This window comes from Hibiscus syriacus, unplaced genomic scaffold, assembly GCF_006381635.1.
Source record: "Hibiscus syriacus cultivar Baekdansim isolate YM2019G1 unplaced genomic scaffold, ASM638163v2 tig00004205_pilon, whole genome shotgun sequence".
Classification (NCBI taxonomy): Eukaryota; Viridiplantae; Streptophyta; class Magnoliopsida; order Malvales; family Malvaceae; genus Hibiscus; species Hibiscus syriacus.
In genome coordinates, this window is record NW_024062006.1 from 77,390 (window position 1) to 103,534 (window position 26,145).

The 26,145-nt window shown below is 36.2% G+C and overlaps 2 protein-coding genes and 2 pseudogenes across 2 annotated transcripts; 3 read left to right on the forward strand and 1 right to left on the reverse strand.

The window, feature by feature from the left end:
• LOC120192460 lies at positions 1-19,996 on the reverse strand (annotated as a pseudogene).
• Positions 9,099-14,370, forward strand: LOC120192317 (annotated as a pseudogene).
• Positions 19,997-21,135: 1,139 nt separating the features above from the next.
• On the forward strand, positions 21,136-22,721 carry LOC120192327 (BTB/POZ domain-containing protein At3g22104-like). Its single transcript, XM_039195118.1, has 4 exons — positions 21,136-21,157; positions 21,253-21,394; positions 21,575-21,974; positions 22,314-22,721. The coding sequence occupies exons 1-4, from the start codon at positions 21,136-21,138 to the stop codon at positions 22,719-22,721; spliced, it is 972 nt and encodes a 323-aa protein (XP_039051049.1).
• Positions 22,722-24,395: 1,674 nt separating this feature from the next.
• LOC120192206 (calcium-binding protein KRP1-like) lies at positions 24,396-25,028 on the forward strand. The gene has a single exon (XM_039195032.1). It carries the CDS (start codon positions 24,569-24,571, stop codon positions 24,905-24,907), a length of 339 nt encoding a protein of 112 aa, XP_039050963.1. The 5' UTR covers positions 24,396-24,568; the 3' UTR covers positions 24,908-25,028.
• The last annotated feature ends 1,117 nt before the right edge of the window (positions 25,029-26,145 follow it).

A 26,145-nucleotide genomic window follows, 5' to 3' on the forward strand; every position in this document is an offset into this window, starting at 1 on the left:
AAAACTTAACCCTGATAAAAACATAGAATTCATTTGTTTCTTTCTGTATTCATCAAATGATGAACTCTTACCATACAACAATGAAAAAGTTACTTTTGTGGCAGGGCCAATAAATTGGTCCTTTTTTTCCCCAATCATTAGTCCTTATCAGACGCAACATAAATCTAAGAACACATGTGATTAGTAGTAGCTCAAGAAGAAGCTCTCAACGGATGATACATAAACCTTTCACTTACAAAAATGTAGTTAACACTATTATAAAATAATATGATAATAATCATAACTTCAGTTCAGCCGCAGCTCAACCGAGAATCAGCTGCCCTCAATGTCATCTGACGCCGGGGAACTCCAATTTCACAAGCATTAACTCTTGCAGCAAAACGGAGGGAGCATAGAGACTCGCCCACAGAAGTCGGATCAGGAGATACGTTGACAAACATAAGGGTTTTCGAATCTCCACCAAGACATGGCTGTAATTAATTATGCAATTAAATTTAAAAGGTAATCCAGTGATTCATTCATAACAAAATTTGATATCAACCAAAAGTTATTCTAGAGCACTTTACCTGGAGAAGATATGTGAGCTTGGAGTTCCTAAAAGGCACATGGTCCTCCTTTTTGGCCAATGCAAATATCACATCACTCAAACACGATAAGCTCTTGTTAATGGCCTAGTTTGCACGGCAAGAAAACAGTATAATAGCGTTAAGAACATGTTATGGAACAGACAAAATCCAGTAGGGCGTTAAATACCTGAGTCTCCTTCAACCTATCCCCGGTTGCGCCACTCTTTGACAGTCGTTCACTTCCTGCAAGATCAATGAGGTTCAAAACACCTTGTACTTGTTGCTCAGTGCCCTAACAGATTGAAGTAAAGAAATGTCAGAATGAAAGGGGTTATCAACGACTCAATACAAAACAAAAGCACTCAAAAGTATAGTTACCTCATTCATGCCCGAGATCCTTAATGAAAAAACCATGTGACTTCTAGACGATTGCTCATTCATTTGCGTCCTGCCCACAGACCTGGAAAACAGAGTACAACCCCTTGAATATCCCCAAATTGTACTATAATATCGTCATTGAGAAGAAAACTCATGAGACATTTCATATCAGAGACAAGCTATTTTAAGTTTTGTTATACCCAGGCTAGACAACTACCTCATCGTTCATAAAACATTTCATAGTTTGTAATATCAACTAATTTAACACTTAAAATTTCCTCACTTTGGTAGATGCATAACGCAAGAATAATCTATACACCGTTGGAAAAATTCTCAAGATTCTTAAACAATTTTACCTGCTTTGAGCTGCCAGCCTTAAAAGTGAGGAAATCTCTGTCATGGTGCTGACATCGACAATGGTCAGATCACTGACATATGTATTACCATTTAAGTCGTGTTTAATTGTGTATTGCTTCCCAGAAACTGCACTTTCTCCACGTGTTGGATCTATTGATCGATTAGTTGATAACAAATCACGGATGGTTTCATTGTATATTTCCAACATTGAAGCCTAAAATTTTTAGATGAGATGATTAAAACAATGAATTGCCAACAAAATAAATAGAAATCATCAAATCAAATTACCTGCATTTTGTATTTCCATCCTTGTTCTTGCAATGACTGGCTACTTTGAAATATCTGCTCCAACGAACGAGGTATCAACCCTTTTTGCTCTGGAGCTTCAGGCCTTCCTATCATGGTGTAAGTCTTACCTGAACCTGTCTGTCCATAAGCAAATATACAAACCTGAAACAAACCAACAGCCTATTAATCCATATTTACTTCAAAGGAAAAATCATGTGGATCAAATAGGAGCCATACATAATCACTAGTGATTTTATAATTCAAATATCAAAATAGATATTGCAGTACTCAACTTCGAAGAACAAAAGGATTTGCTTAGTTTACAAAAAAAGTGTATAAAGTAGCTACATCACCTTGTATCCATCAAGGGCACTCTGTACCAACTGTGATATCTCCACAAAGACATCTTGTTGTGAAGCCTCAGGATTGAAAACCTTATCAAATGTAAAAGGATACTTTTGTCCTGTTAACAATGAGATAAAACTGTATAAGGGTGGTGCTGCTTTTCATATAGAACAGAAATTGAGTAGCAAAGAAAGAACACATATGCTCATACCATTCTGTATCAAATCAATGCCACGGCCAAGAGATTCTGTTGATGTAGGATAAGAGACTGATACACATTCTGCTGCACCATCATCCGGTAATAGAGGACGTACCCGACAAAATACACGGATGTTACCTTTCAATTCCTGCAATTAAATATAACTTCGTATTATTACATGATTATAGTCAACAAAGAAAGGGCAATGAAGCAGCAGTACCAAGATAGTATTGTGCAGCTTTTTCCTCAAGTTCTCTCCCTCAATTAGTTTATGTTCCATATCGGCCAACCGATCTTGTAGTTCTTGTATGATTCCTTTTTGTTCTAAATATTCCACCCTTGTTTCTGAAGCTGATAAATCAGCCATCTAGAATAGGAAAAGAAAGAACAAACTATGACATCAGCAAATAGATTGATGATATCTTTAGCAAAACAATATAAGAGAAAATAAAGAGTTTTGAATTTAAGCATTGTTGGTACCTTCAGCTTTTCATTTGCAGCTGCGAGCTGAAGCTCCAGTATTCTTATTCGCTCCAGTTGAGAAGAGCATGTATCCTACAAAAGAAACCTAACATGTAGTAAAGCTTGCCAAAATGGAATTACTAATCGGAAGAAAAAATTTAAACCAACCTCCAAGTATTTTGATTTCATAGTCAAGTCATCTAATACTTCAAACGATTTTCCAGCACTTTCTTTAAACTTCTCTATTTCAGCCGATAAGGCTTGCACTTTTGACACTTGGCATTCACGATCATCCCTCACTTGTTGTAGTTCCCCTCGTAGGCATTTAACTTCATTAACTAATGTTTCCTTTTGATTAACAGCATCGTCTTGTAAAGCCTGAAAATAATAACAACCAAAGGATTCAAATCTACTGAAACGGTACTTGTTTCCATGCAAACCTGAGTGCTACAAAATGCAATGAACAGGCAGGATGTGTGAAGACATGTATATGGAAAACCAGCTACTACATATAAACCGAAGGTTACATCACTTGAGTTCAGAAATAAAACAGAAAGGTGCACAGAAGACCTGAAAATAATTGAGCGAGTACAAAAGTAGTAGTCATCATGAAAAATCTGATATAACCATGCAATGGCAAGTTTAAAATAAGATTCAACAACCCAAATTAAGAAGTTATCATACTCATTTAAATACTTGAAGCATATGGAGGGGAAGGGGAGGGGAGCAGGTGCGAAAGAAATAACTGAATAAGCTTAGAAAAATTATACAACAGGCTGAAACAAAAACAGTACCTTTGACAAGGTTAATTGCTCTTGTAACGAACTACAGTGACCCCTTAAAGTGCTAAGGTTCTCCACTATTGCCAATTTCTCTTTTTCTACACGTTTGAGTGACTCACGCACTATATCAAGGTCAGTGATTAATTTAGAATTGTACTGTTGCAGACTCAGGATATACTCTTGTAATCGCTTGTGTGTATTGTCAAGTGAGGTGGCCTACAAAATACAATAAAAGTTAGTCTGCGATAGAAACTGATTTAATAATAGCAACAAATTTATCATATATATTACCCTCTCATTGGCAGCTGCTATATCCTGCTGAGCTTTTTGAAGCTCGTCTGTCAAAGAAGCAATTGTTTTTTCAGCAGTAAACCTAGCTTCAACTTCACTTCTATGGAGGTTATAGCATCCTAGATATTAAAACCAAACAAGTATTTATAAGAACCATCAAGGAAGAGCATATATGCATAACATATTTTAAGGTTGATATCATACCTGCTTTTCAGACACTTCATTGGAAAGCATCTCCTGTAAAGATGCATTATTGTCCCTTAACTCAGAAATAACTGCATTCAATTCTTCCTCCTTGTTTTTCTTCTCTAACCTACAGAATCAAAATTTAATTAACAAAAACCACAGCAACGCAAATTAACTTTTGGAAGAAATGAAGTTACCTGTATCAATGCATTTTTTCTCGGCAGATTCTAATGAATTCTTAAGCTTCTCTTTATCAAGTTGGTGATTCTCATCACACTGTTGAAACCATTTGACACAAATCTTAAGCCTTTTATTATGTTCAGCCGCGTGTTCATATTTAGCCTACAAAAATACAAATAAATGACAAAATTAAAATTTATAAACAAACGACAAACCTAATTACAATTATAGTTTTACCTTGAGATCGAACTTTTTAGCTTTTGGCCTCTCATTCAGTATCGCCTCTACTTCTTCTTTAGTGAATTCATGGCATTCCTCTGTATTCCCGGCATCGGCATTAGCTGTGGTTGTGGCTTCTTGGAGATTGCTAGCAGCAGAAAAAGCTCGCCGGGTTTGCCCAGTTGCTGTGGGTCCCAATCCTCTCCCTACTGCTCCCAGCCTTCTCCGTTTGTCTAACGGATTTTCATCTCCAAGTCCCCTCCTCTGAAATTAATAACTAAAACTAACGGATTGAAAAATTCAAACTCAAATTGACGGAGCTAAAGAAGGGAAGAAATCCGCTTACAGTGGCGGGGCTGCGAGGCGGTCGGCTCTGGTTGCGAGAAGCCATGTTTGTAACTAAAACGAAAAATGAGTTGAAGCGGTTGCTGAGAGTTACGCAATGTTGTATGGGCCGTTGATATCAGAGAAAATGAAGTAGACGATTTGGATTTGGATTTGATTGTCTTGAAGAATTTGGATTTGGGGAAACAAATTGGAACGATAGGGTTTGGAGAACGAAAAGGAGAGAGCGCTGTGAGGCATGGGGAGTGGATTTTTGAATTGATTTGAACTTTAGATCTGGCGGCATCTCTTACGAAAAGGAAACAAAAATTGCTAGCGTTAACGTCTATTGGAGTTGGGCCCTTTTGGGTCGGGTAGTTTAGCCCATTAATCTCAATCTTCTCGACCCAGGTGTGGACTGAATGGAATGACCGATGTTGTTGGCTCAAACATTGAGCGTTTAAAAACAGAGTCCACAACAGCTGACCTGACCTCTGTATCAAAATCTCTGCACACTGGTCGTGTCAGTCAACATGTAATTCAAATCCAACATGTCGAATGCCAAAATCATGGCCAATTTTATATTAAAAACATCAAAAAAATAATTATTTAAATAAATATTACTCTCTAGAAATTATTTAGAAGAATAAGATAGTGTTTGTTTTCACTGTTTAAGGTCTTCAAAGTTCTTATGTCTGAGCCGTGCAGACCACACACAGACATTGGGCTTCGCAGACCGTTTATTTTTTAGAAGACAAAAGCTCTTCTTCTTTTCTTGGCGCAGACGTAGACTTATATCTTTAAAGCTCTTCTAACCTCTTCAAAGAACCATTTTTGCTATTAATTTTTTAAAAATTATAAAATGTCATTAAATTTAATGAATTTTTACAAAATAGTCACTATAATGTTGTAATAAATTATAAAAGTTCGATAATATAATAATTATTTATAGTATTTAGATAAATTTATTAATAATTTTATAATCTTTTAATAAATTTAATAAGCATTTTATAATTTTTTAAATTTCATTAACGAAAATGATCATTTGTATATAACTCAACGATATCTAATATATTTTTTGAAAAAATATTAAACTTAGTAAAAAATATTATACAATTATACTTAGTAAACTTTTTTTTATATAAAAACTTAGAAAATCACGGGGACATACAATTATTAGCATTAAAAGATAAAATAAATGTTTTAATAAAAAAATATTCACACTATTGAAAAATATTATTCTTATCATTTAATTCTGGTAAAGTACGAAAGTCCCTTTATATTGAATAAACAAATAAAAAAACAAATAATATATTTTTTTCTAAATAGAAAAGTACTAATTGATGTATATTATATGGAGTATATATTATATATATTTTTTATGTTACTAGAATCAGATTGTACCACTCGAATAAATTAAGATGATTTAAATGATATTATAAAATCGAGTATTGATATTTGTGAATCGATAATAATTGAGAATTAAAATATATTTTTTTTAACAATTACATCAACCAAAACAAACATATTGAATTAAAATCAAATTGATTTCATTATCGATTGATTTAATAATAATTTTTTAAAATGATATATAATATTAAAATCAAAATCTAATAGTCCGTAGATGAAATTATTTATAATAAAAAAATTCGTATAATAATTATTTAATATATTTTTTCAAATAAAGTATATTAGATATCGTTGAGTTATATACAAATGATCATTTTCGTCAATAAAGTTTAAAAATTTATAAAATACTTATTAAATTTATTAAAATATTATAAATTATTAATAAATTTATCTAAATACTATAAAATAATTATTATATTATCGAACTTTTATAATTTATTACAACATTATAGTGACTATTTTGTAATAATTCATTAAATTTAATGACATTTTATAATTTTTAAAAAATTAATAGCAAAAATGGTTATTTGAGTATAGTTTAAAAAATCAGTTTATTTATATTTCAGTTTATTTTAGCAGTCTGCAGACGTTAAAAAATAAATAGTCTTCTTCTTGTAGACTGCATACTTTTGGTCCTCCTCTTCTGCTGCAGATGCCTGCAGATGTGATCCGCAGACTGCAGAACTTTTACCTTTGCAAAAACAAACACTACCTAAATCTCAAATCGTCCACATCAAACGACTTCGCGGCCTACAAACCACGTTTTAAATTCTCATACCCTCCAACACACGAGATAGATTCAATATGGGCACACTTTCCAGGTAAACCAATAAAATAATTGTATAAAATGACCTCACACATTGCAAAGCGCGAGGTAGCTTTTATAATCCAAAATATCGCGAGATTTATATTTATGAGGGACTTTGTTGCATGCAAAGTGCAAGGTTCTTTCGAATTCCATATAGCAACTTAATTTGAAACGTAAAAATTAAATGAATATAATAAATAAATATAATAATAATTAATAATATTAATTATTAAATATAATAAATAATTAAAATATAAATAATATAGTAATATAGTAATTAAAATAGATGTTTTATAAAAAATTATAATATATTTTGTAAATTTTTAATTAATGAAAAATTATGTGTAAAATATTAAATATAATAAATAATTAATAATAATATAATTATAATATTTTTGAAATTTTAAAAATAAAAGCTGGTAGCAATCTCACGTCTTGCAAATCGCGAGGTACTGAGAACGAAATAAATTCCGCGTGTTTTCAACGTAACTCGTATCTTGCAGGACGCGAGTTGCATTTAACACATTGCTTCCCCAAGTGCGAGAAGGGCTATAAATAGGACCCTCCGCTCCTATTCATCACTCCACTCCTATTCATCACTACACTCATCCCTTTCATATATTCAAAGATTTCATATCATGGTGGTGAGTCTATTAAGACATGATCGAAGTCATGTATTTGATTATTGTTGGCAAAATGATGAGGTAAATTAATTAATATTTTTTGTATCTTTACTATTTATTTATTTATTTTATTTGTTTTGGTATTTAAATAAATTTTTAATATTTATATTTCGTAGGGATATGAATGTGTATTAGAGTATCATATAAATCATGTGACATCGCCCGATGCGGATATTATTGACTATTAACATTTAGCGGGTTTCAGATATATCAGTAGTATAATTGGTGACAGTGTGAAGTTGTATCCTCCACTTATAAATGCGTTGGTGGAAAAATAGAGATTGGAGACTGACACGTTACATTTACCATGTGGGGATGCAATTATTACTCTGCAAGATGTTACATTTCATCTGGGACTTCCTATTGATGAAGTAGCTATTACTGGTGTTATTATTGCCCATAGAAACGTATGTGAGGTATTGTTCGGAATTGATCCGTCTGATGATGCACGCGATGATGGAAAATAAAAATTAAATATTTGGATGAAAATTTTATGAACCTACCTTAGAATGCGAGCATGAACTGAATGAGGTAAATATAAATGTTTTTATCTATTAATATTTATTAATATTTTAATTTATTTATTTAATATTTTAGAAATTAAGTAGTTATATTATTTTATTAATATTTTGAAGCAATTTTCTCGTGCTCATATACTAGGAGTATTATTGGGGGATTTTAATGTCAAACAAATCCCGAAATAAAGTGCATATGATGCGGTTGAATCATTTGAAAAATTTGAAGGATTCAGAAATATAAGTTGGGGTTTGACCGTTTTGGCATTTTTGTTTGGTCAGCTTTGTAGAGCCGTAAACCCGACAAAAAATTGTCATTGAAGGGTGTTTATTGTTTTTGCGGTCTTGGGCCTGGATCTAAATGTCATTTTTATGTTTGATCCTTAAAAGACACGTCTCATATGAATTTTTGTTACTTAAGAGGTAAAAAAATAATTTTATATATTTTTTATAATATTATTGACAAATAATACAATTCTATTATTAATGATAGTGGACTGATGAAATCTCTCACGACCACTTACTAACACATCAACGAAACTTTAGACTCTTGATCGATAAGTTTGGACATAAGATAATAAATAGTTTCATTCGACTTTTATCTTATAATTTTATAATAATTTAATTTATTTGAGATTTTTAGCTAACAAAGTTATATAATTTTAATTTTATAGTTCATATGGACGCCTTATTATGATGATGCTATTACCAACTGTATACCGCATGAGATCAGGGTGACTAATGTTCCCGTGTACATCGTGTCAGTCCCGCTGATATTGTATGAGATAGTCAAGTGGCATCCTACCAAGCGCATCCTTCGATAATTTAACTTTGTCCAATTGATTTTACCATATCCACATTCTTGGATGAGTTGTATCGATTGAAGCGAAAAGGGAAGACGAAAATTAATTGGGTGGACCATAATGCGATGTATCTGAACGAGTGGGTCTGAAGATTTGAGAGGAAGCCCATGACTCAACTCATCTCCGACCACAGCGTGACATACGATTATATGCGGTGGTACCAAGAATATGGGATGTAACATATATTGACCGGTGAGGAACAAGCGCGAGAATTATATGTTCCTCAATAGATTCGCCCATGAATGGGGAGGCAACGTGGGGGAGTCAATGCAGAGAAGAATAAGAAAACAACAAAGTGCATCCTCCTCATCGACAACACACATGGACCTCATCAGACAGTGCTGTCATACCCTAACCCTATCTTCACCCACTCGAATCAATCAATATTTCCACAAATGAGGCAGTTCTCGGAAGGTTTCCTCTCTGACGTCTTTAACCAGTTGAATTCACCACTGACACAATTAGCGGCTAACTTTGGATTCGATATTATTGAGCAGACGCTGCCATAGATAGAGATGGGCATGGGTCGGGTTGGGTCAATTTTTGGTCCACCCATCCCGACCCAAGAACAATGACTCATTCACCCAAATTCGACCCGACCCGCATAATATATACCCTCCACCCGACCCGAACCCAACCTGACTTTTTGAAATAAAATTCAAACTCAACCCTACCCAAAATAATAAAAATACTATTTTTATGCAATAAAAATACTATTTTTATGCAATAAAAATAGTGATTTAATTGAAAAAATAATATATAGGGGTATTTTTGTAATTATCCCTAAATATATAAGGTAAAATTATTTTTCGGGGTCGGTATTTTTCACCCTAAACTTAAACCTGACCTGATCCGAACACCACCTTAAAAAAAACCTGACCCGGCCTGAACTCAATTTTTTTTTTAAAAAAATGACCCGATCTAGTCAGGTCGGGTCGGAACCCGTTGGGTTTGGGTCTCATGCCAATCCCTAGCCACAGAGCATATTCTACTCCGGTTCCATTGCCAGTGGTGGATCGATTTCATATACAACTGACGGTCCTGATGATGATGATGATGTTGCTGAAGAGGAATAAGAATTGCAATTACGTCCATGTTGAACTAGTCGTCCACCACGTGCATAATTGGTGGACATATGCATTATCATATGTTATTTATTTCGTTCTTTACAACTAAAATATTTATACTAAACTATTTTATTTTGAGTTAATCAAAAAAATTCAGTGAAAATCGCACCTTGCATCCAGTGATATTTATAGTATGTTAGCAGAACTACGCATCTTGTAAAACGTGAGTTAGGCCCCTTCTATGAAGAACCAAAAGACCTTGACATGCCACCAGAAGCAGAAGACAACGAAATACGGTGTGGCTACAACGGTTCCACGTGCTGTAACACCTATTCCTTATTACCATCCGTCATGACACTTTACAACAATTGGTATGGAAGCATTCAACGCTCCAGAATTGTCCCAATTCCCACATATTGAGCAATACAATCAACGTAGTGATGGTCATTTTTATGTTGGAATGGTTTTCAGGTTAATATAATGTTTTAATTTTTCATTATTTGTTTTAATTTGTTTATTAGTAAGTTGGAAATTTTATTTACTTTTTTTACGAATGAGTTTTAGGACAAAAGAACAAGTTGTAAATGCAATAAAGAACTATAACATACGTCGTTTCGTCACATCAATTGTGAAAAAAAAACTGATATGGATAAGAACATAGCTGAATGTCTCTACGTGAAACAATGATGTAATTAGAGGGTTCGTGTACGGTTAAAGACGATAAACAACCTTTGGAAACTCACAAAATACGTCAAACCACATACATGCACCGCCAACATCTTGAATCAAGATAATCGTAACTTGGATGTTCATGAGCTTTCTGAAGCCTTCATTCCGCTGCTTAAATCAAATCCATGTGTTACAGTTGCGACATGTATTGCTTCAGTTATATCGCTATATGGGTACACAATTGACTATCACAAAGCATGATATGCAAGGTATCGGACCCAACAAAAATTGTTCGGCCAATGGGAGGAATCATACAATGAGTTGCCTCCATGGCTTAAATTGGTGCAGAAACACATTTCGGAACAATTGTGAAATTGGAAACAGTCCCGACGTATGAAAATGATTGTGTTGTAAAAGGTCTGCCAATTTTACCGGCTCTTTTAGACTTTTCCGCAATGCATTCATGCATTCTAACACTGCAAGCCGTTTGTTCAAATCGACGACACTTGGTTATATGATTGATACACTCAAATAATATTATTGATGGTTGCACAATACGACAACAGAAAAACTATTTCCATTGCATTTGCAATTATCGAAAAGGAATATATCGACTATTGGGAATTATTTTCATCTTTATTATTCCTTTACAATTTACTTTTCTCAATTCTCCTTATTGTTTGCATGTTAGTTTTATTTTAGCTTTATTTTACTTATTTACTTTAAAATCTCTCTTTCTTTTAATTTATTGTTTTACAAGTTTCTTGGTTCAAGATCAAATCAAATTAGAATTAGAAATTTTCGAATCCCTATGGACCGACACCCTTGTTCTCTATATTAGCATAATAATCTGAGAAAAAATATTATTTATTTGAAAATTACAATGCTTGTCAGATGGCACGAACCAAGTGACCTTCGTGGTAAAGGAACTGTTGGCATTCATTGACAACTTGAGTTCGAATACCATGAATGTCAAGGGTGTAAGTGTTCAATGTCAAATGGTTTAGAGTTATCTATATAGAACTTAACATAAACATAAATTAATAAATTTAATAAAAAAATTATCAAAAGAGCGTATGAAACAAATTCAAAGACTAAACATTGGCACGAGCCAAGTGACATTCGTAGTAAAGGAACTGTTGGTATTCCTTGAGGATTCAAGTTTGAGCACCATGAATGTCAAGGGTGTGAATGTTCAATGTCAAATATTTTATAATTATATTTAAACAGATGTTGTATTGTACTTACCCAGATTAATAAAAGAAACTAAATACCAAAATAACAATCATAAATAATTAAAATAATAATTACAGTTTGATTTTTGGTTTAGTAAAATAGTGATATTAATTAATTAATAATTTAGTGTTTTAATTATTATTAGATATTAATTCATTAGTAATTTATCAGATTTTTATTATCTATTAGTAAAAATAATTTTTTAAGATAATTACTAAAAAGTTATAAAAATAATTAACGAGTTGTTCGCAAACTTATCGAATCGAGTTTGAAATTTTCTCGATTTAACTCGTTAAGGTCAAGTCGATTCAACTCAAGTCGAGCTTCTACTGAATTTTGACTGAGTCAAATTCGAACTGCTCAACTCATTAGGCACACTAAAAGTTGCTTAGTGGGTGCATTTGGCTTTATAATATAAATAAAAAAAAAAGCTAATTTTGCCTGTTTCTATTTGGGTGAAAGCAAGCAAATATGTCCACCTAACCAGAGAAAAGTTAGGTCTAGGTTGAGGTATTTCTTGGTAGCAGTTGACCGAGCAACCCCTTCTGCCTTCTAGAATGCATTTACAGGTTTCAGTAATGTTGCCGAAAACTGAAGTCCACCTATATTTCTTTACTATGAATGTCCAATGTAGATCTATGTGGTAAAAAGAATTACTGTTATTTTTTGAGATTTTATATTTGAACATCAGAAATATTAAAGGTGTGAGTATCTAATATCAATGGTTATAGTCTTTCTTACTACCTTGTAATTACCTCGTATTAGTAAATAAAAAAACTGCAAAGTGTATTTTTTTGAGTCGTTGGTATGGACAAGGTCACATGCTCACCTAATATCTAGTCTCACTTGGACCCGGGGACCAACGTGTATATAAACCGAAGAACAGCAACTGATAGAGAGAGTTCAGAGAAGAAGTGGTTAGATCTTCTTCATTTATGGACAAATGTTGATCTGTCCTTCTTACAAGGAAAGTTTTTAGTACTAATAACAAAAAAAGGAAAGTTTTTAGCACTACATGACAAGTACTTACGAGATCACAACAACCTAAGTCCCTTGTTTTTTTATCACTTCAATTTGGTGGATCCTAGCTTCCAACCAAAGTAAGCAAAACATATAAATGGGTTAATCTAATCTAATGCAGACAACCAGAAGAAGATCCCTCACCTTGTAACGCTGCAAAAGTTGGGAGACTTGAAATTTTTCAGGCAGATTTAACTGATGAAGGGAGCTTTGATTCCCCCTTTGCCGGTTGTGACCTTGTCTTCCAAGTTGCAACACCCGTTAATTTTGCTTCACAAGATCCAGAGGTATAACATTAACACAATTAAACTGCTTTTTCATTGATGATCCAATTACAAGGTCGCTTTATGTTTTTTTATAGAATGACATGATAAACCGGCAATCCAAGGAGTGCTGAACGTTTTGAAAGCTTGTGCCAAAGCAAAACCATTAAACGTGGTCGTCTTGACATCATCAGCCGCGGCTGTGTCAATCACACATTAAACGGGACGGATATGGTCATGACGGAGAGAGACTGGACCGATACCGAGTTCTTATCGTCTGCAAAGCCACCAACTTGGGTAACAATTTGATGCTAATTACACTATTTCTTCATGAACAAGCAGAAGATAGTTTGTTGTAACTTGTAACTTCTAAGATGTATCCATATTGCAGGGGTACCCTGCATCCAAGACGTTGGCTGAAAAGGAAGCTTGGAGATTTGCTGAAGAAAAAACATCGATCTCGTTACCGTTCCCTTCTCTCATGACTGGTCCTTCTCTCTCACCCAGATGTGCCCAGCAGCATCGGACTTGCAACAGCTTTGATTTCTGGTATTAAATCAGAACCTAATGTTATGGCTTTGTAAAGCTGCTTAATTAAAGAAGTGAATCGGAGCATCACAAACTATATCTGATGGAATTTCAAATTTTGCAGGCAATGACTTCCTCATAAATACTTTGAAAGGTATGCAGATGTTGTCGGGTTCGATCTCCATCAAGCTGTGGAAGACGTATGTCGAGCGCATGTTTTTTCTGGCCGAACAAGAATCTGCATCGGGTCGATATATATGCTGTGCTGTTAATTCCAGTGTGCCCGAACTCGCCAAGTTCCTCCACAAAAGATACCCGGAGTTCGAAGTCCCTACTGAGTAAGAACCAATATGCATGCACTGACAAAGTTTATTTCTTCTATGGGAGAAATGTGGTTAACATAGTTTGTTGACTTGAAAACGATTGCAGTTTTGGAGATTGCCCCTCCAAAGCCAAGTTGATCATCTCCTCAGAGAAGCTTATTAACGAAGGGTTCAGCTTTAAGTTTGGGATTGAGGAAATCTTCGACCAAACAGTGGAATATTTGAAGGACAAGGGGCTGCTCAAGTGAAGAGTTCTGACGCTTCTTCCCTAATGATTGTGCTGTTCGGCAGCTCAAGATCTATGCTGTGATGATATGAGAATAACTTCGTGTTCTACAAATTAAGTAAAGATCGTATGGCCAATGTCAACTATTTTTATCATGAATGCCACTACCGTTATCTATTATAGCTTTTTTCTAAACCTTTAATTTACGGAAAATAATTATCAAGTAAAAATCATGCCAATGTTAACTATTGTGATAGTGGACATCCTGAATCCTTGATGGCTGGTTAACGCAGCCATTGGAGCGTCCATGCGCACTTCTTGTCCACCATCCGCAGTGGAAGGAGACTGATCAACCTCCTTCCCTGCATAAGCACTCCCGGAGACAATCGATTAATTGATTTTCAAGCAATTCCAGTTTATCATTTCTTTGGGATACTGCGTCTCATTTGGGCCATTTCACCCCCGATTTGAACCAAGTTTTAGTGTTTGGGTGCAACTAAACCCATTTAAATATTTTTGGGCCAATTTCTGTCTACTTGTTACTCATTTGAGCTATTGATGTTGCTCGTGTATCTCTTTTGGGTCAACTGCCTGCCTACCTGCCTGCCCGCCCGCCCTGCTTAATAAAACCAAATTACTTCTTTTTAAAGAAATTATGATCTTTGATTTTATGCATAATAAAAAATCTTGGGCTGTGTCAACTTCTCTGTCCCTTTTTTAAGTGGGATACAAAAATAACAGATCAAGCCCCCACTTCGGCTTCTTTTCCCCACTCTCGGGTTCCATTGTAACGGGCGCCATGCCCACCACTGATTTTGGTCAACAAGAATTATCCCATGTAAAATAATAAAAAAGAAAAAGGACAAAACCCTCGAAAAGCTTGCTGCATCGAAAATACCATACATACAGTCTTATACACACTGTTGTCAAGCTCGAGTTTTATATATTTGTTTTCCCAATGACTTTTGCAATATACTTTTTATAAGAGTCGTACACATTGCAATGCAGCTGTATGTTTTTTAGTTGACAGAGTCATCGGAGGAGTTCTTCCTTTCTCTTTCATGGTTTCAACTTCTTTTTATACCCAATTCTCAATGCTGACTACGTACAACAACATCCTATACAAATTACCCATTTCAAAAAATTGATTTTTAGCGGCACAATTAATGGAATTTGGATTGGTTGTTTGACATGGAATCTTATTTCCATATACACTAATGATAACGATGTGATTCAGAGATTTAAGACATCTTAAGGTTTAAACATACAAAAAAATTTATCATCGTTGTCAGATTTGATACCTTTTTATGAGGGCGTTGAATTCTCAAAAGCCAAGCGTGTATTCGGTAATAAAAGGGAAAACTGTGGTGGCCACCATAGCAACAGCAACTATAAGAACTTGTCGTTTGCTTCCTATTCAATCCCTCTTCTCTGTCTACTCCCTACTGGCAAACCTTGTCTCTTATGCTCGGTTGTCCATTTCACCAACTAACACCGCACCATCTTCTTCTTACGACCAACTTTTCTACGTCCTTTATTCTCCTTTTTTGGCTCAGTCTCAAGGAAAAAAGTGTATCCTTTTTTGAACACGTCACCTTTCTTTTTTGTTTCTAAGCTCCATAAACCTCTTTCACTGGCTTCGAGTTTTCCACTTCAGCTTATCTGAGCAATGCGAGCCTGCTGTGATCTTGAAGTGGATGTCAACGGTGAAGAAGGGTTCCTAGTAGACAAGGTAATACATAATATCTATGTTCACCGTCGAACCCTTTATTTTCATTGCGGGGATTGAATGATATTACTTCTGTAGTTTGTTCACATCAACTTCCAAATTTTTGTCGGCATAGAAATAAAAATATCGATTCCTTTCGGCATGCTTAACTAGTTCCCATTTCAGCTTCTATGATTAATTGCGTTCACTTGAAGCCAATCGTGTTGCTGCTTTGTGCACTCTCTTCCACGCGTCTTTATTTCTTCTGGTTTTTTACAAGTTATTAATTTAACCGTGGATATTGGCCCCTCTTCTAGATTACAGATGAAACAGGACCACTCTTTAATTAATTGTTGATGGCAACTTCTTACCACAATTTCTGGCACTTTTGGGTTCATTTATACCTTTTGTTTGAGTTGATTACCGCTTGGCATTTTTGGGTTAAAAGTGAACATAAATGTCATAAAATGCAGAAAACACTTGCATCTTTCTCTGAAAGATTCGCCAAATTGTTTGGTCGTTTTATGGATAATACAGGAACCTGAAAGTTGTATTTCATGACTTTCCTGGGGGAGCTGAGGGATTCGAGCTCATAGCAAGGTTTTGCTATAACAATGGGAGAACTGAGATAACTCCTGCCAATATAGTCTTACTAAATTGTGGAGCACAATATATGGAGATGGATAGTGTTGACGAAAACGGGTAAAGAAAACGAAAGAACACGAGAATTTTACGAGGTTCGGCAATGTGCTTACGTCCTCGGTGCCTAGGCGGCGCTAGAAGTTTTATTCAATGATATTTTAGGTCTAGGTTACATCTCTATTTATAATAGAAAACCCTGGTACATAATTACAAAATCAACCCTGTACCGTACCGCGGGGGCTGCGCCCCCACACCCCCAACCCTCATAATTCGTAACCCCACAACGAGACTTTTTATGAGCCATACATAACAAATCTCCACCTTGGCGAATATCCTGCCCCTTGGAAACTTCAATGTGGGTTGGGTTACCTTGCTTCTTTAACAATTCGAAACATTCAACAAGTCCAAGCAATGCTTGAACTTGTCTGTCGTAACTGGCTTGGTGAACATATCAGCGGCATTCTCATCAGTATGTACCTTCTGAAACAAAACCTCTCCAGATGCAACCAACTCTCTGATCTTGTGGAACCTTACATCAATATGTTTAGTTCTAGCACGATACACCTGATTCTTAGCCAAGTGAATAGCACTTTGATTATCACAAAGCAACTGAACTCCACCTTGTTGAACACCCAAACTCCTTCACTAAACCAGTAAGCCATAAAGCTTCTTTTGCAGCTTCAGCCGCTGCCATGTATTCAGCTTCAGTTGTAGATAGTGCCACGACAGATTGAACAGTAGACTTCCAGCAAATAGGCCCTCCACCAAGAGTAAACATACCCTGTCGTAGATCTTCTATTATCCAAGTCACTGCATAATCTGAATCCACATATCCTACAACCAAAGGGTTATCCCGCTGACTCCCAAAAACAATTCCATGTCCCACAGTACCCTTTAAGTACCGAAAGATCCACTTGACTGCTTCCCAATGTTGCTTACCAGGTTTAGACATGTACTTACAAACTGACTAACAGCTGAGCTAAATCAGGACGAGTACATACCATCGCATACATCAAGCAGCCAACAGCATTAGAATACGGAACCTTTGCCATATCTTCAGCTTCCTTATCTGTCTTGGGGCACTGTTCTGATGAGAGCTTAAAGTGATTCGCCAATGGAGTGCTAACTGGTTTTGCGCTGCTCATCGCAAACCTTTCTAGCATTTTCTCACATAACCCGTTGAGATAGCCGCAGTTTCCTTGAGTCTCTGTCCCTGCAAATTTCCATTCCAAGAATTTTCTTTGCAGCACCTAAATCTTTCATATCAAATTCCTGACTCAATAAAGTTTTCAAACCGATAACATCATCCATGTTCTTCGCAGCAATCAACATATCATCAACATACAGTAATAGAAAAATAAAAGAACCATCATCAAGGCTCTTAACATAGACACAACAATCATACTCACATCTGTTGTAGCCAATCTTGATCATATAGGAGTCAAACCGTTTATACACTGTCTCGGAGACTGTTTTAACCCGTACAAAGATTTCTTCAATCTGCAAACTAAATGTTCGTTTCCAGGTTGAGTGAAACCTTCAGGTTGCCGCATGTAGATCTGCTCCTCTAAATCACCATGCAAAAAAGCAGTTTTAACATCCATCTGCTCTAAATGCAAATCTCAACTAGCCACCAATGCAAGTACTGCTCGGATTGAAGTGTGCCTGACCACAGGAGAAAGATTTCATCATAATCAACTCCTTTCTGCTGTGAAAAACCCTTCGCTACCAAACGAGCCTTGAACTTCTCCCCCTCTTTTTCTGTTACTGCTGGTTTCTTCTTATACACCCATTTGCAACCAATCGGCTTCTTACCTCAGGAAGGGGAACTAACTCCCATGTGCGATTGTGATTCAAAGACTCCATCTCCTCAACCATGGCTGCCATCCACTTGTCGTTTTCCTGACTAGTAACGGCATCATGAAAAGTAACTGGATCATCACTGCTAACAGTAAGTGCAAAAGATACCAAGTCTTCAAAACCCAATCTGTTCGGAGGCTTTATATTCGTCCGTCTCACCCTGTCTCTGGCGAGACTATAATCCTGCAAATCATCCGTAGTGGAACCACCAGAAGTCGGTTGAGAAGTTTCTGGTTTCTCAACTGGAAACTGCTCGAAATCTACCACTGTCGTGTCTTGCTTCTGCTGCAACATAGACTGTTCATCAAAAACGACATCTCTACTAATCACAACTTTCTTCGCACTGGATCCCAGAACTTGAATCCTTTGACACCTTTCTTGTAACCCAGAAAAATACACTCCTTCGATTTTGCATCAAGTTTGGATCTCTCATCAGCAGGTACATGCACATAAGCAGGACAACCAAAAATCCGTAAGTTATCAAAACTACATCATGACCAGTCCATACCTCTTCTGCAACTTTCCCAGCCAGCAATGCCCTTGGCGATCTGTTGATAAGGTAACACGCCATGTTAACAGCCTCAGCCCAGAAGTGTTTGGGAAGCCCCGCATTCAACCGCAAACATCTGGCTCTTTCATTCAACGACCTGTTCATTCGTTCTGCAACACCATTCTGTTGTGGTGTCTTGCGCACTGTAAAATGCCTCTGAATCCCATGCTCCTTACAGAATTGTAGGAACTGTGAATCTGTGTACTCCGTACCATTGTCAGACCGCAAACACTTGATTTTTCGTCCTGTTTGGTTTTCTACCTCAGCTTTCCACAGCTTGAACTTCTCAAAAACTTCAGATTTCTGTTTCAAAAAATACACCCAAACTTTCCGTGAAAAATCATCAATAAAAGTAACATAGTACCTAGATCCACCCAAGACGATGTCGTGGAAGGCCCCATACATCAGAATGCACATAATCAAGAATCCCTTGAGTTGTGTGCTTCGCAGTCTTGAAACGGACTTTAGTCTGTTTACCAAGAACACAATACTTGCAAAGTCGAGCTTACAGCTTTTGACACCATGCAACAAGTTTCTCTTGTGTAATTCTGCCATACCACGTTCACTAAGATGAGCAAGGCGCATATGCCACAATTTTGTCGTATCATCACAGGACTCAACAGAGTGAACTCCACCTGCAACGGTACTCCCTAACAATCTGTAGATATTCCCTGCAGTCATCTTGCCTTTCATCACAGTCAATGCTCCTTTAACAATCCGAATGGTTTCCCTATCCTCGTCAGCCTTAGGGATAAAACCATTCTTGTGCAAAGTGCCCAAGGAAATCAAATTCTTCTTCAAGTCTGGGATATGTCGAACACCACTCAACGTCCGAACGGAGCCATCGTGCATCTTAATTCTGACATCACCAATACCAACAATATTGCAACATCGATCATCACCCAAATAAACCGAACCAGAATTAACCGGCCTGTATGTCGAAAACCATTCCCTATTTGGCGTGATGTGATAAGAACATCCAGAATCAAGAATCCAAGCATCCGTCAATTGTGTCGTTGAAATAGAAAGCATATCACCCTCACTGCAATCAGAAGTATCATCCTCGACCACGTTCACAGACTTGGATGAGCCATCACGCTTCTCATCGGTCTGCTTTTTCAACTTCGGACAGTCTCGCTTCATATGTCCCGCCTCCTTGCACTTGTAACAGTGAATCGTCTTCTTATCCCTGGATTTGGATCTGGAATTCCGCTTCCCGGACCCTGCCTTCTCTGGCTTCCGTCCACGATCTCGATTACCCTTGACATATAAGCTATCGGCTTGAGAGCTTTCCCCTGCATTCTGCTTCCGCTGGTTGTGAGCCAACAAGGCTGCAGTAATTTCCTCAACGTTGATAGTCTCTTTCCCATATGTAAGAGTAGTCACCATGTGTTCGTAAGAGGAAGGCAACGAACACAACAGAATCATCGCTCTGTCTTCATCTTCAATTTTCACATCAAGCCGAGCCAGATCAGAAACGATTTGATTGAAGACATTCACGTGTTGCGCCAAATCGTGATCGTCCTGCATCTTCAGCCCATACAGCCGCTGCTTCAGATACAGTTTTGTCGTTAAGGATTTGGACATAAACTGACTTTCCAACTTCCTCCAAATTTCGTCTGGAGACGATAGATGCATGACGTGATACATGACCTCGTCCGCCAAGCATAATCTTATGGTTCCTGCCGCTCGCTGCTGCAATTCTTCCCAATCTTCCTCATCCATCGACGCCGGCTTTGTAGGTCGCAAAGCCTTCAAGATCCCTTGCTGCGCCAATAGATCCTTCACCCTCGTTTGCCATAATCCGAAGTTACCCTGACCATCGAATTTCGCGACTTCGAATTTTGCTCCTGACATCTGATACCAATTGTTGACGAAAACGGGTAAAGAAAACGAAAGAACACGAGAATTTTACGAGGTTCGGTAATGTGCTTACGTCCTCGGTGCCTAGGCGGCGCTAGAAGTTTTATTCAATGATATTTTAGGTCTAGGTTACATCTCTATTTATAATAGAAAACCCTGGTACATAATTACAAAATTAACCCTGTACCGTACCGCGGGGGCTGCGCCCCCACACCCCCAACCCTCATAATTCGTAACCCCACAACGAGACTTTTTATGAGCCATACATAACAGATAGTGATGGCCCCAGACCTAACTTGTTGAACCAAACCAAAAAGTCTCTAGATGGCATCAGCTTCTGGTCCTGGTCTGAGCTCCTTGTAGCTTTGAAAGAGAGCCAAGGTTTGCTTTCTCCATCGAAGCCTTCGCTAATAATCGATAAAGTCCTGGATTGTGTTATAGGAAGGCTTGCCTCTCCTATTGTTGCAAGTCCATACACATCTTCTTCGGAGAACTCAAGTTTCCAGTGTTCATCTGATACAAGGAGCAGCTATAGTATCAGAAACAATTCCTATCATGTATCTTGGTGGTTTGAGGATCTTCTGTTTTTGAATATTGACTTGATTGGTAAGTTAATAAAAAAGATGATATCCCAACATTTTGATCATGCTACGATAATTAAGTTCCTCTTCTGTTATCAAAGATCGAGCTTCCTTACTGCCACCCCTACTGAGAAGTACAGAATCATGGAGGTCATAATTAATTTGATTTCCTTGCTTTATAGGAGCTTCCTTTCTTGCAAGCTCTTATTCGACATCTATCGAGTGGCTTCAAGTTTGAAAATTAGCAAACATTACGAATCCATTTTGGAAAATCTTATCGGTTTACAACTGGATCAAGCAACCATAGATTTTTTTCTTGTTCCATCACCACAAAAGAAACTTTACATGTATGATGTGAATCTAGTACTGAGGCTGGTAAATGCATTTCAAAATGAACAAAGTTGTTGCCAATCCCTGATTCGATTTCGAAAAGTTGCAAGCTTACTTGACTCGTACCTTGTGGAAGTTTCAGCAGATTACTACTTGAACCCTTCAAAGTTTGCAGCATTAGTCCTCCTGCTGCCAGATTCTGCAAGAGAATCCCATGATAGGCTTTTTCAAGCCATAGACATTTATCTACAGGTATATTTCCATCAACTTATAAATTGTTATAAATGCAATTAATTGCTTTGCACAAATTCTCTATTTTTCTTACAATTGAAGTAATGATGTTGGTGTAGTATATTACTTGAAAGTTTGCAGGCCTTTCCCTAGGGCTCAATCAATTCAGTCTTGTAAAATTTAAGTAAATTCATTTCATTTACAAAATGATTAGGGAAAAACTGATATTGTAGCTGGTTAAGTGTACATGCTAATTCTAATTTGATTGCTCATACCTGAATCAGATCACTTATTAGTTAGTATTGGGACCAATGCTAATCCAATATCTCAAGTTTGCTGACTGATGAAATTTCTGAACAGGTTCATGGAGGAATATGTGAAGCACCGAAAATGAGAATTTGCAGTGCACTTAACTATGCAAACCTCTCGACCGATGCATTGAGACACTTGGCTCGGAACTCGAAATCTCCGTCAAGAATAGCTATACAAGGTTTCCTTAATCAGCAGTCGAAGCTAGAAAACTTACTTGAAGGCCAAAAATATATTGACACATTTAGTGGTTTCATCTCTACCAAGGAAAGTGTCAAAGAGATAGAGAACAACGATCAAATCGTCGTGTATGCAAAACAAGCCAGCGTTCGGGGGAAAGCCGAACAACTTTATGTACTGCTGCAAGGAATGCAATGCAGGGTAACAGAACTGGAAGATTTGTGGAATAATGCATGCTCAAATAAGAAATATTTCCCAGAACAAGATTATCCAGTCTAGGTAATAATGCTAGATTCTTACCAAAACTCTGCTCTTGAAACATACCCTTGCCTCCAGAGTCTTTTATAGTTTGGCCCTGCATTGTTTTTGAAAAATATTTGCACATTCTAAGCCAATTAATGTAAATATAGATTATTTTTGTAACAAATGTTGTAAAAGAGTGACCAGTGGATGACTTAATTAGATTTGTAGTTGATGATTTTGTGTTAGTTTCATTTCCAGATCAAGTTTTCCCATTGAAACAAGTCAAAGAGAAAGCTCCAAGTTTTGATAGGTTTTACCAACTGACGACTAACAACAGTCTGTTGAATGTCAATAAAATGTAGTTCACAAATCAGTCATTATCGAACATCTCAAAATCTCAAACTACATCTCTAAATGCTCATCACATCACTTTTTATCATATTCATATTTCTGCTTGGAAAAGGTCATTTCTTTCCAGTCCTTTGAATCTAATACCGAACGCCATTTTTCAAATCAACTCCCTACGGTTTATAATAAGCCTTCCAAGCAACTTCTCTCACTTCATTCTTACCGATTCTTTCGATGGAAAAAAGCTTCGTCGCCAACTTAGGTTGGGAAATGCTCCTTTTTCAAAGGAGATTTCATTTCTGTTGTGAATGAATTTTGACCTCAGATTGCATTATTCAAACGTATCAAGCAAGTTTGATCTAATTCTATCGTAAGAGTGGTCAATATCGTTAATTTCTTTCATAGGAAAATTAATATTCCAAGGTCAAATCCTCAATCTGATATTGATTATTTTTTCCATGTTACTAAAAAAATGAAGATTTCTATGTTCATCGTTTAATTTTCAATACTGCTGGGGCTTTAATGTCATCTTCAAGTTTAACAATGCAATTTCTTTTAGAAGTGAAGAATCACAAGCACAAGCAGAAGTGGAAGCAGGAAGACTTGAGATTCATAACCGAGTCTTGAAAGAAAATATTGTTGGATATCACTTATCAGGGCCTGCCTGCTCTTCCATTTGTTCCACCAACTATCGAAGTTGTTTTACGGGGCCGATTGGTTTAAATCTATAGCCCCAAAGAAATGCCCGATCATCAGGCTAATGGTATGACAATCTAGAATGGGCCAAATCGTACTGCCCAAACATATACGCTCCCCTGTCAGAATCCAGTACTAAATTTTAAGACAAAATCCCAGGTATAAAGATAAGATGTCCTAAACCAATTTAATCTTATGGCAACGCTCCTGCTCTGGGGTTAATCAAATGAGACAAAGGGAATACGCTTCCATGAAAGGTACCAATAATCTCTTGGTGTGCGTCTCGTGGCAACTAGAGAAGAAGGAAACCTCTATGTATTGGACCCACACTTGTCCAATCCAAGGTGGTTTCATTTGGGATTTTGTTTTGGACACAAATTCAATACTCTTCCCTTAGACATTAACAAACTTCAATTAAAACCAATGCTACGAATTTAATATTATTGATTTATTTTTTGAATGGAAGTAAATTGGCTTCCGAAACAAGTCAATCCCTTTCAGACAAATGCTTGGGAAACCAAATGTCCAAATCTAAAACCGTCTAACATGCAACTTCGAGGAAGGAGGAGAGTTTTTTATGGACACAGTCACCAAATCAAAAAAAGCAGCAGCAACTGCCAGGGCAGCAAAGACAGACATCCTTCTCATATGTTTTATCTTCACCTTTAATTTGTTCTCATCACAACACTCTTTCCTCGAACATTTCTTCCCATTTCCCTCCTTAGCATTATTCTCTCCCCCCATCACATATAAATACCCCCTCAACCCCTCCTTCCTCTGTGCCAAACTAGTTTCCATTTCAAAATCATACAAGCTAAAAACCCTAAACAAAAAGAGAAATGGGGTCAAAAAATGTGGTGGTGTTCGAAGATTTTTTCCCTGCCATGGTTGAGAAACTGGGAGCTGAAGGTTTCATGAAGGAGCTGAGCAACGGGTTTCGGTTGCTGGTGGATGGAGACAAGGGAGTGATCACCCTCGAGAGCTTGAAAAAGAACTGGGCAGTGCTTGGGTTGAAAGAAATTAGCGATGAGGAGGCCAAGTGCATGTTGAGGGAAGGTGATTTGAATGGGGATGGGGCTTTGAATGAGATGGAGTTTTGTACCCTCATGCTTAGGCTGAGTCCTGACTTGATGAACCACTCACAAGAATTACTGGTGGAAGCTATTGTCAATTTCTAGACCCTTTGTTCAGCTAGTATTTATTTAATTATGCTTTTTGTAATTTGCACCGCTCGTAAGAGTATTATATTTAGAGTGCGTTTTATTCACAGAATGTAATATTATCAGTGAAAATAAAAGATTATCAAGGAATAAGATTACTGAGAATATTGTATTTTGTGTTTGGTTGGTTTAACATGAATGTAAGATTATCGTGTTTGGTTAAAGGAATAAAATATTATTAGAATGTATATTTTACCAAATTATCATTGTTATATATTTATTTTTTAACGAGTTGGAAAATATTTATATATTTTCTTTAAAAAATTAAATTCATAAAATTTATATAGTTTTTTTATAAAATTAAAAATATAAAAAGGTTTAATGAAATGGTAAAATTTTATTTTAACCCCTGAACTTCATATAAAATTTTAATTATAGATTTTTTTGTAAATCTAAAAATAGTTTAAGGATAAATTTATAATTTAACCTTCGTAGAATTTTTATTATTCAATGACAGAATAATAATATTTTTGAAAGAAATTTTTTTAAGGACATTTTAGTCCAAAACGCTGGTAATCCAACAATACCTAAAGAAAGAGAAGTAATGATATTCCCGATAATATACCCCAAAAAATCCACTATTGATAATATAAGATTACCGGAAATAACATTCTCGGTCAACCAAACGGGAGAATGTGGATTTCATTCCCATGAGAATCTCACGTTCTCCCGACCAAACACACTCTTATATATATATATCCAAATATTTGAAGTGCTTTCATTCCAGTTCCGATTTTCATATAAGCCCTGCTCCGCTGATAAACCACTAATTATAGAGCACTTGGGCCTAAAAATGCCAATCAAAAACCAATTTTATTTCACGACCAAGTAACTTCTTGGGTAGGCAAGGCGCCTTACACTTTAAAATAATTTAAGTTAAAATTTAAAAACACTATGTCTAGAATAGACAATCACAAATTTCAAACATAAATATAAGATGGGATAAAAATACTACAACAAAATAAGTCATAAAATAACGCGAATTAAGCGAATTCAATGATTAAGGACTTAAGGAGTTCATTATAATCTATAAAGGTTCTAGATTCGAATATTATACATATCAGAGATATAAATGTTCACTACGAGATAAGTGTGAGTTTTTAATACACTTTACATTTATAAAAGAAATATAATAAAATAATTTTTTATTTCTATCGAAACAAAACAAATGGAGAACTTTGATCTATAATTTTTCT

Excerpts from the sequence above, each read along its gene's own strand:
- LOC120192206 (XM_039195032.1), top strand. The coding sequence starts at position 24,569 with ATGGGGTCAAAAAATGTGGTGGTGTTCGAAGATTTTTTCCCTGCCATG.
- LOC120192327 (XM_039195118.1), top strand. The coding sequence starts at position 21,136 with ATGGCATCAGCTTCTGGTCCTG. Across the intron at positions 21,158-21,252 it reads GGCATCAGCTTCTGGTCCTG|GAAGGCTTGCCTCTCCTATT; the intron begins GTCTGAGCTCCT and ends ATTGTGTTATAG. Across the intron at positions 21,975-22,313 it reads CCATAGACATTTATCTACAG|GTTCATGGAGGAATATGTGA; the intron begins GTATATTTCCAT and ends ATTTCTGAACAG.